At 37.3% G+C, this 10,883-nt stretch overlaps 3 protein-coding genes across 7 annotated transcripts in view; 2 read left to right on the plus strand and 1 right to left on the minus strand.

The window, feature by feature from the left end:
* The window catches only part of LOC107700214 (ras-related protein M-Ras), a 6,517-nt gene extending 4,312 nt beyond the window's left edge, over nucleotides 1–2,205 (minus strand). The window contains exon 1 of the mRNA XM_016501794.1: nucleotides 2,105–2,205. The gene's annotated coding sequence lies outside the window, so the exon portion shown is untranslated. The remainder of the gene's footprint in view (nucleotides 1–2,104) is intronic.
* Nucleotides 2,206–3,156: 951 nt separating this feature from the next.
* LOC107700213 (transmembrane protein 177-like) lies at nucleotides 3,157–4,674 on the plus strand. 2 transcript variants are annotated; one of them, XM_016501793.1, is made up of 2 exons: nucleotides 3,157–3,226; nucleotides 3,529–4,674. In XM_016501793.1, the coding sequence occupies exon 2, from the start codon at nucleotides 3,560–3,562 to the stop codon at nucleotides 4,490–4,492; it is 933 nt and encodes a 310-aa protein (XP_016357279.1). In that variant the 5' UTR covers nucleotides 3,157–3,226; nucleotides 3,529–3,559; the 3' UTR covers nucleotides 4,493–4,674. The 2 variants fall into 2 exon arrangements, with proteins under 2 accessions (XP_016357279.1, XP_016357278.1); XM_016501792.1 differs by having other exon boundaries at nucleotides 3,157–3,221.
* Nucleotides 4,675–5,706: 1,032 nt separating this feature from the next.
* The window catches only part of ptpn4a (protein tyrosine phosphatase non-receptor type 4a), a 59,120-nt gene continuing 53,943 nt past the window's right edge, over nucleotides 5,707–10,883 (plus strand). For 3 of the 4 annotated variants that reach the window (XR_001635526.1, XR_001635527.1, XM_016501796.1), the window contains exon 1: nucleotides 6,630–6,742. Coding sequence is in view for 1 of the 4 variants with exons in the window: in XM_016501796.1 (XP_016357282.1) it covers nucleotides 6,733–6,742 (10 nt within the window). In the remaining 3 variants the exon portion in view is untranslated. Of the gene's footprint in view, nucleotides 6,097–6,629; nucleotides 6,743–10,883 lie in introns of those variants that run through there. The other variant, XR_001635528.1, reaches the window with a different exon arrangement.

Below are 10,883 nucleotides of genomic sequence, written 5' to 3' on the forward strand. Positions count from 1 at the left end.
TATATAATTTTTTTTTTTGTTAGAGATGATCATTATTAGCATTACATACAATACAATACATACATTACATATATCTTTAAATACAACAAATATCCTTGATTCTGGTACAGAACATTAAATATCTAAAATGTACCATAAAGTACAAATGCACCACATATTTGAAACATTCATGCTTCCATTCTCTATTAAGATACCTCATTTAAAAAAAGCAATAAATAAATAAATAATGCACAAGCACTTATATTTAATTTTATAACAAACAAACAATATACATCAAATAACAAGAGAACATAGACTGGCTGTGTAAAACTATTTAGGAAGTGCCCCTATGTTCTTATGTACAGACTTCTGGTGAAATAACCATTTGAACCTAAAAGTTGTATGATTTAAGAAGAAGTGACGATAAGAAGTGACGTGATGTGTGGCCAAGTATGGTGTCCCATACTCAGAATTTATGCTCTGCATTTAACCCATCCAAGTGCACGCACGCACGCACACACACACACACACACACACACATACCCGGAGCATAAATAAATAAAGTAAAAGTAAAAACACATTTTCTTACCTAAAAAGACAACTCTAGCAGAGTGAAGAGTTTGAAGAACTCAGTTAGGTTAACGAAGAAGTGTTTGCCCGGCCCGTGAGCAGGGCAATGTGTGCTATTCAGGAGGAAAAGTCTGTCGGTGGGTGACGGCCACCCCTTCCTGCGGCCCACAATGTGAGGAAGGAGTAGGCTAAACTTCCTTCCTAATTCCACCAGGCCTGGATATTTGAGTGTTCTTGCCTTCATAAGGGAACTATGAGACACCTCTGTACTGTACTGTACTATGTACTGTAGCTCCAGGCAATAGGTGTTCATCCAAAAATGAAAATGGTAATTTATTCCCTCATGTTGTTCTTTATGACTTTTTTTCTTTCTTTCAGTGTTCTAACTCAATTTTATTCATCAGCAAGTAAATTCAAAATGGTTGATAAAGTGCAATGAACTTATTACTGTGAATTATAACTTTACTATTATAACAGAATAAATAAAACTGAGAAATAATCACAGGGTTATAACCATAAAGTTTTGATCTTATCTTTTCACATTCCGATAAATCTATAAAAAGTCAGAATTAAGACATAAAAAGAAGACATTGTCTTTTTGTCATAATTATATCAATTTTGACTTTTTATGTCATAATGACTTACTGTCTAATAATTATGACTTTTTATTTTCCAAGTATGATTTACTATAGCGTGATTTCACATATGCCTTTAATATTTATAAACAATTGTAGATGCTCTAATTGTCTTTTATGCTTACACAGAACAGTATTGTTTATAGTATTGTTTAAAGTCTTTTATTAAAAAATGGTTTGGAGCCAGGCCATTTAACTTCATTTAAATCATCATGTATTTATTTTCTAAATGTTTCATTATATTCTTTCCACCCAGCTGTAAAGCTGTATTTAGTTTTGTCTTTATAAACGCTCTATTACTCAGAAGCTTCCTACGCCTTTCGCTCCATCGGCGATGACATCACTTTTAACGCTGCGTAATGACGTATTCCCCATTCACACGGGGCGTCAGCGTCAACGCCTCTTTTATACGCCTCTCGTACTGTGAATGGAGTGACGTCAAGCGTTGGCGAAATGAAGTGTGGGTCCGTCGCGTCGCGTCGGGTCCGTTGCTCGCGGCAGAAGTTGAAAACTTCAACTGTAAAGCGCCAACGCAGGCGTCAGCCAATCAGATCACCTAATGCAAATACCCTAGCGCAGACGCTAGCCAATCGCGTTCATGCAACACCAGAAGGCTAATGTGATTGGCTGTTGTCACTATGACGGTCGCGTCAGCACCAAGCTTCAGAAACGCCCTCCGTCAAGCGTTAAAAAGCTGACGCCCCGTATGAATGGGGCGTCATTCAATTCAGTTACGTTATCTCATTTAATAATCACTTATGATGATTACAAACAATGGCAAACTGAATCCGAGGGGTATAAACTGACATTCATGAAAGGTTTATATCTGAAATGACACATATGATTGTGATTCTGAGTACTGATAATTTAAATGACAATGATCATCAAAAACCATCATCAAACTCTGGCAGGAAACTTACCAGTGATGTGTTGGTTGATTTACCAAGTGTGCAAAAATCCCGACTCCTCCTCGACATCCCTGTATATTTGAGACCAGAATAATCAACAGGCTCTTAGTAAACACAGGGTCTTCCCTTCAGTTTAAATGAAAAATTAAGACATTTTCCTCCGCCCTTATGAAATTACAGTGTAACAATCTTCACAGCTCAACTGCTGATGCTATAAATAGAATGGTTTCGACGGGGTGGATGCGTTTCTTTGGCCAACTTTTATTGTACTTTCATTGTGTTTTTAACTTGCAGCATTACACATCTGATACAAACAAGCGTGAATATATTCACAGAACTTTTGCTAAATCTCCGTCTTCTTCAAACCCCGTACATCGTCACATAAACTGAAGAATCTTCCCCACAAGAGCAAATGGACTGATCCTCTGTATGAAGCCTCCTCATCACTTTTAAAGCGGCAGCTAAGTTTATTACTGTACGATTTAGATGATGATGAATGAGATGAAAACATTTTTTTTGAAAGGACAATAAAAATAACTAGTTTTTGTCTATTTATCTTAAGAGGGCGACATTTGACAGATGTAATTGTAACTTTTTAATATTATTAAAAGAAAGGCGTAGGGGTTGGCATTTTCACATTTCAAAAGTTGAACAACTGAAAATAATTATATTAAATAAAACTTGTTATGGGTGCTCTGACATAAGTGTGAAATGAATCTGTATTCGTGTAAATAGTGCCTGTTTTAAAAGTGTGCTTTGTAGAAAAAGATTACTGCATAGGGAAAGAAAGGCTCTCTGTTTTCTACGAGTTAAAAAGATTTTTCATCCAGGAGGCGCTCGGAGGCTCAAAATCTGGTTTGTTTTATAAAAAATAAAAAAAAAGCCAATAAAGGACGCCGATAGCCACTCATTTATAAATACAAAATGAAGAGTTATATTATGTTATATTATCTTACCATTCTTACCATTTTAGTGGTTAGAATTATGCACTCTAATTTCGATTCTAATCCTTATTCTATTTTTATGCAGTCCGCAAATCGTGTTGTCGTAAAACTGTCGTAAAGTGTTCTTGCGGTGTTTCCATAACAGTCAGCGTGCTGTCCTTGTGAGAATGAGCTCAAAGTAGCAAGTAAGATAATACTTACGGTTTTATGTTTTTTAGTGTATGTTTTCACCAAAGACTGAAGAAATGTGTTTAGGACCTAATTCGAAAATGCATTTTAGTTCGGTAAAGAAGAGCTTGCGAGACATGAAGTGATTAAAATGTACACATTATTTTTAAAGTAAAATGCATTTTTAAAGTACTTTATAGTAGTTTATATAGTTGTTGAAAAAATATTTATATGGTAGGTTAATGATGTGATTGGATAACATTTGATTTAAAGATGATATCATTTATGATTAATAATATATCATTTTGTCATTTGTGTTGACAGTTTGGTCAGGTGGTCAAAAGCAAGAGAAGAGATGGCTTCGCCTTTTCTGAGACTCTCTATGTTTATTCAGAAGTATCGGACACCACTGCTCCTTGTCGGCTGTGGAGGGGTATTTTCTGCCAACATTTTCTTTCACGTTTTCCCAGATTATACATACAGAAAAGTGTACCAGGCCTGGCACAAAGGAGAACCCGCCAGTCTGTCAGAGAAGCTTGAGAACGTCTTTCAAGAGGTGCTGAAAGATTCTGCTGTCAGCTTCCCTGAAAACTTCAGTGCATTTGCTGCCTTCGGCTTTCACCCAGTAGGGGCAGGTGTTCCATGGCTTCCCTCTGGAGCACAGATAGGCATCCCAGCCAACTTCAACAGCACCACTGATGATCCATCGGGCATCACCAACCGCACTATTCTCCTCAATGGCAAAGAGTTGGAGTGGGACAGTGATTCAGGTGTTGCTCTCAAAAACTCCCTGGTGTTTTCTCCGGAGGCACAGAAGTTTGCTATAGCCCGAGAAGTGGCCCGACTGGGGGCTGGGGGTCCCTTGTTTCACGCTGCAGTGGCTCCAGCATGTCTGGCATGGGCTTGTATATATAGCGTAGCCCTCAAGCAGATCTTTGGCCTCCAGGCTGGGTCCATCATCTTCAGGGCTGGTGTTAATGTGGTTGCCGTGGGTTTAGGAGTCGTGTCTTATATCCTGGCTTCTGATGCTCTGAGTCAGTGGTTGGACTATAGCTCAGACCACCGTGCAGCATGTCTGTCAAGTGATTATGCAAAGGGTGGCTTTGAGTTCTATGACAAAATCTTGACACGGAACAAGACCCTGCGCTCTCTAATGGGCTCAAAAGGGGAAGAGATGTACGCCCACAGTGGAAACTTGTTTCCTGGACATCTGCTGCAACTCAGACATGCCCCTTACACATCTAGACGGGATAGGATTTTAAATCTTTTAAAAAATGAGAAAGTATGAAGTCTGAATGTATTTAAAAGCATGTATGTGCTTACATTAGCTCTTGGATTCTACCATGTGAAAACCATACTGCGATACTGCATTTGAATGTGAGACTGTATATGTACAGTGCTTTTGAAATAATGCAACACACCTTTATATAACTTGTCTTCCCTTTCTCACAAGTAAACAATTTAACTTAAGTCCATCATGTTCTAGTCTACATCTGTCAAAGTATCATGCTGCTGATTAGTTTACATTATAATCAGTAAGAGACATATTATGTATGCCATATAGCAGGGGTGCCCAAACTCGGTCCTGGAGGGCCGGTGTCCTGGACCGAGTGTGGGCACCCCTGCCATATACCATACATATTTACGTATAACAGAGTGACATGAAAAACAAATTGACGTTAAAATGTGTTAACGTTGAATTTTTAAAGTATGTTTGCTGATGATACATGCCTACATAACAGCCATAGTGTAAGTGACGGTCAGCCAAATGATGGATGCCAAAAAGATGTTTGAGAGGCAATCTTGCTCAAGCACACATTGGGTGTGGACGTTTCCCGGTCCTTACATACTAGATCACTCATTCTGTAATGACATTTCCAGTAGGTTTGGCTTTCTGCTTTCTCACATGGCTCTCTGAAATTTGTTTTACTGTAAGTTTTTTTTCCTCAAGCTAATAGCTCATTTCCAACTAAAATCATGCAGTATAGTCTTTTGTCGTATTGTGAGATTAATATTCTGTTCACTTAAGTTTTAGATACAGTTCATAATTCAAGAATTCCTAGCTATTAACACATTTATTATTACTTTAAGCACAGTACTGAGCCTAAACGTAACACAGCATGTTAAGATAGTCAACTAAATAAATGAGACTCAAATATATACACAAACTTTTAAGATCTGGAAGTTCTCAGTGAAACACCCGTCATTCTGAGCATCAGCACAATTATGCCACAAGATGTCACCATTGTCCATATAAACTATCTGGATAAAAAGCCTTTGAGCGGCACAACTGTCTTCATTGCTTTAACAGTTGGTAGGGTTGTATGAGAGTAATCTGTTGTGGCCCACGCATATCAGATATCAAAACATGTTGTTTCTAATAGCAGTGCTGAAAATAATACTCTATCTATCTATCTGTCTGTCTGTCTGTAAATGTCCCGCCTCTCTGGGTTGTGACTCCACCCCCGGCCGCTGGTGGCGCTGCGGAGAGATGTCGCGCCATGTTACAATGTAACACTCAGCACTGCTGCTGCTTGTGCGGCTCCTACAATGTAACAGCACCGTGAACGGAGACACAGCTTAAGAAGTGACCGATTCCGATAAGCCGACCTCCAGAGTGGGAAATGCGTTTTTATTCTGCTGCGAGATCCCTTCCACCGCCCTAGAAGTCCCGTTGACTGGATTGTAAAGTGTCTTCGCTCACTGGCTTTACAGGATTGAGTTTGTGTGGATTATTGGAACCGGAGGCCCCGTTGAGTTGAATGTGTGTGCTGGGCTGGAGTGGGTCAGTATGAGGCTGCCGCTGTTGCTCTGAGCGGGCTCTCTGCCTTGGGTCTCTTACGAAATAACATTTACTTATAAAACTGGACACCCCTGGAGCAGTTTATGACGGTAAGATTCGGTTTGTCACTTTGCTGTAGCTGAGGGGTTTCTGTACTAAAATGCTGCTTGCTTTAATCTATACACCATCAAATAATGTCAAGTTATTTTCTGTGTTATACTGTTATGTTTTAGACAAGAGAATAGCTACAAACCAGGAATACTTTCGCATTTTATTCGTAAATGTTGTACCTGAAGATTCAGCTGTTCAAGCAGTTTTATTCTGTAGCTGAAGATATTATAGGCAGATTGGATTTTGTTGGAGCTTGTGGTGAATTTAACCAACACAATAGTGGTTTGATTAGTGATGAACATGATTATATATTCCTTTTGTGAGGATTATCTTAATTTAACTTTACCTTATTAAGAGCCACTGATGATCCCGGTCATTGGTGAAAACATTTGATGATTTGTGAGTTAGCTACGTGTTTATGTGGTCACTTTCTTTTTTTTAAAATTTATTTTGTTTATTTTTATCGGAGTTATTTTATGTGTTGTATTGGCAGTCTGCATGTCAGTGACGTCATCGCTTTTTGACAGGATTTATCACGATGTGATTAGACACGTGACTCAATCATTGCGACGTCATATTAACAGGTGAAAACCAGTTATTCAGAATTCTTCCTTCATTCTGGCACGGGTGGATGTATGGATGTAGGTGTGTATGTTTGTGTTTATATATCTCTTACATAGAATATAATTTTACATTTTACACACACACACACAGAATTGTCCATTTTTAGTCTTATGCTCACCAAGGCTGCGTTTATTTGATCAGAAATACAGTAAACGTTGCGAAATATTATTGCAATTGAAGAGTTCCAATGCAAAAGCCTCTAAAATCCATCTTGGTCAAAAATCAGATAACAATACTGAGTAAATGCTCTCCACACATAGTATATGTTCATTAAGTACTTTCACTTCAAATGCGCTAAATCCCAGCCTCAACCCATTCAGAAGTACCAGTACTTACATAGAAACCTATACATAGTAGCCAGAAAGAAATGATAATTGTAAAGAAAAACGTCAGACGTACTTCTGAACTCTTCAATTTGACATGGCTGATTTGTATATATATATGAAATGAAATATATTTTAATAAAAAATAGTAGGCTATACTATATAATATAATACTTTAATGTACTATTAATATATAGTATAATACTTTAACATGTAATTTATTCCTCTGATAACCGCTAAGTTTCAGTAACGATTTACTTCAGTTTTCAGTGTCACATGATCCTTCAGAAATCATTCTATAATGCTGATTTGGTGCACAAGAAACGTTTATCATTATAATTATTATACATTTTGAAAACAGCTGTGCTGCTTTTTTTTTTTAGTAAAAAACATTCTTTTTTTTCCAGGATTCTTTAAAAGTTCAAAAGAGCAGTATTTATTTGAAATAGAAATATTATGTAACATTGTAAATATTTACTGTCACTTTTGATCAATTTAATGCATCCTTGCTGAATAAAAGAAAAAAAATCATACTGACCCCATGTGAAACGGACATATGTGTGAATGGTAGAGGCCTGCTGGACGAACTATTATTAAATCTATTATTTTTCAGAGGTCTCCATTGTTGTTAGATTTTCAGCGATTCACGCTCTTGGAGATCTGAGTTAGCAGTCCCTGTGGGCTGAGTGGATTTTACGCAGCAGCAGTTTGGATGATTTCAGGGTGTCAGCTGTTAGGGGCGCGAGGGCTGCAGCAAGGGCTCTAGCCGGTGTTTCTTTGCACCTGAGCCAAGGCCATGTAGAGCTGAATTGGGGGGGCTTTGAAGAGGGGGTAACAGGAGGCTGGTGCTCAGGCAGTTGGAACTGGCAGCAGCTGCCCATCTCAGTATGGGAAACTACATTGCAGTGTAAGTTCTGACCTCCCGAGTACAACCCATGGCCAAGTTAAGCACCTAATTATGAGGATTTTTCATGGGATCTTAGCACCATGTACTCTGTCAGACTGATATATATTTTCATTTTAAGCTGAAGGGTCCTTTCCACAGTTTTCCTATTGTAATAATTGCTGGCTTCAACCTGGGAGTAGCCTGTGTGGCATTAGTGCATTTAAAGTAATAGGTAATATTATTTAAATGTATTTTCAAGCAGGAACGTTCATCAATTAACTATTTTGCTTGAAATGGCAAAACTGTTTAGTTCACTGGTAGTTGCTCAACTCACCAATTCTCATTGATAACAAATGACTACTAAATGGTTGTGCTTTTACAATTTGGTATTTTGAACTATTTGATTTTATTGTTAAAGAAATCTAAAACTTCCATCCAGTGAGTGTAAGACGGACACTTCCATTCAAAAGTTGATTGGTAAGATTTTAATAATTATTTTAAAATAAGTCTCGTATTCTCACCAAGGCTATGTTTATTTGATAAAAAATACAGTAAAACAATAATATTGTTAAGTATTATTACAATAAATGAATGTATAAGTTTCTTTAACTATAACTGGACATTCAGGACTTATGATTAGTTCATCTAGGAACTGCACCTTCTAATGCCAGGTCAAATATATTCAAGCATATTCAGTAATCTCAAATCTGAGTCATTAAGAGATGAGCGTGTACACTGTAAAAAATAAGTGTAATTTTAACTGTAAAATTTTGTAAAAACGCTACGGGAAAAAACTGTTAATAGGTTAACAGTAAGTTCCCGTACTATATACAGGGAAAAACTGTAAAATATCTAACCAGACATTTCATGTAATTTTACAGTTTTTAGAAGTAAAAATAACAAATCAATGTATAATTTACAGTCAAAAACTGTAAACTGATATTCCCAGAATTCCCTGCATGACACTCCACATTTGAAAGTATTTTGTTTAAATGATGATGTTTTTTTAATAGTTTTTGTTATTAGTTATGTATATTTGGGCTTTATGTTACATCTTCTGTTGTTTAATGAAAGTTTAATGCATTATTTAAGTATCATGTGTGTTACCATGATGGTGTTTTGTGTTTGCATGAATGACTCTGTGCACCTTCTATATATTAGCATATACTTCTGCTTGTGGCGAAGCTACTTGTGATGAGCTTTGATTCTTCATGTGGCTTTCTCTTTTACCACCTGCATTATTATGCTGGTTGTCAGTATGTTAAAGGTACAAAACAGATTTTAATAGCAGTGTGCATTGTTGAATTTACTGGTTTACATTCAGATTTTCTTGTTTGTAAATTACAGTTTTATACTGTAAAATTTACAGGTTTTGGCCGTAAATGTTTACAGTTTTTCTGTATTTTGTACAAAATTATTCTGGCAACCACAGCTGCCAAAATTATTTTGTAAAAACTACAGAATTTTTTTTACAGTGTAGGAAATATGGGCTCATTTTGACAGGTTTTCTCTGCTTGTTCTTTCCAATATAAACTCTCTGTCTGAGAAGGTAAGAGATGGATGACCGGCCTCAGTGTCATGAATGGAGGGTGTTCTGTCAGCGCTGTTGCGGTGACTGCTCATGTTGCACTGCAAAACGGATCACCGGCCACACATCACATGCGTTTCAGAAGTTATGACAGAAGCAAATCACAGCTGTGTGTAGTACAGTCCATCTGTCGCAGACTCAAAGGTGTTTTACAAGCGTACCGGTGCATTTTATTATCAGCGTTGTGTTGTTTTTGTGAGCGAGGATTCATTAAATAATTTCTGTTTTTGTTCCAATTTCCATTTCAGTTTTCTTGACAAAATGGCATTTTCTTTCAGGTCCACATCTGAGATTTTGTTAATTATAAAGCTCAGTGACACTTTCTTCTGTTGTCACCAAACACGAGCTCTGCCCTGAGGAAATGAGTGTCACATATTTGTGGTAATAGCTCCAAAATTAAAGGGAATAGCTATTGTGAGCTTCCTTTTTACTCAATTCAATTCAATTCAAGTTGATTTGTATAGCGCTTTTCACGATACAAATCGTTGCAAAGCAACTTTACAGCAAATTAAGTGTCTATAATATTGAACGATAATTATCGCGGTATACTTTCTCTCGATAAAACGATATGAAGAGTTCGATAAATGTTCGATATAATGTTTATGCGCCAAAAGTGGAACGAAACAGCGTGACTCATTTGAATCGCACTACTCGGACCGTTTATCCGCTCGGATCAAAGTTCAAACTGCCGCGCGGCGCGAGCTCACTACAGCAGATGCGTTTACTCGGTCACGCGAGCATTAAGCAGCACTGTGAGATCCAGTGTGAAGTGCTTGAATTCAACACAAATGACTCGGTGATTTAAACTAGTTTAAAGCCAAACAGGAGAAACACTGTGTGCGACGAGACAGTCAGAAGGCTTTTCAATCTAAAAATCGCCATCATTTACCATGGATTTACTGTAGTAACACTCACTGCACCATGGTATTGGGGCAGAAATTTGGGATATTCACACTGAATTTTATTAAAAGAGTAATGTTAGGCCTATAAAATTGTAGTATGTATTTGTGATTAAGCTATAGCATCTGTGTATTTATACTGAATGTTTTTAGACTGCTGTTTTTCATACAAGTAGGCTACCTAAAAAACATATTGTTATATTTTTACCATGGTATTGAGGTGCTATATGTGTGTTTTAACTGTGTTTATCATGATTTAAATGTATGTTATGGGAGACCAATGCTTAATTTAAAAATAAATAAATAACATGTCCCGCAATTTAGCAACAGTAAAGACGGCATCTTACAGCAATCACCGATTGATCTGATTCTGACGTTAAGTTTGGGTTTTGGGGATGAACGAATGCGCACCGCTGTGAAGGGAAAGAAGTTGCGCAATACGAAACGCAGCTAGTTTTTAATAGCT

The sequence above is a fragment of the Sinocyclocheilus anshuiensis genome, unplaced genomic scaffold (assembly GCF_001515605.1).
Source record: "Sinocyclocheilus anshuiensis isolate Anshui unplaced genomic scaffold, SAMN03320099.WGS_v1.1 scaffold1404, whole genome shotgun sequence".
Classification (NCBI taxonomy): Eukaryota; Metazoa; Chordata; class Actinopteri; order Cypriniformes; family Cyprinidae; genus Sinocyclocheilus; species Sinocyclocheilus anshuiensis.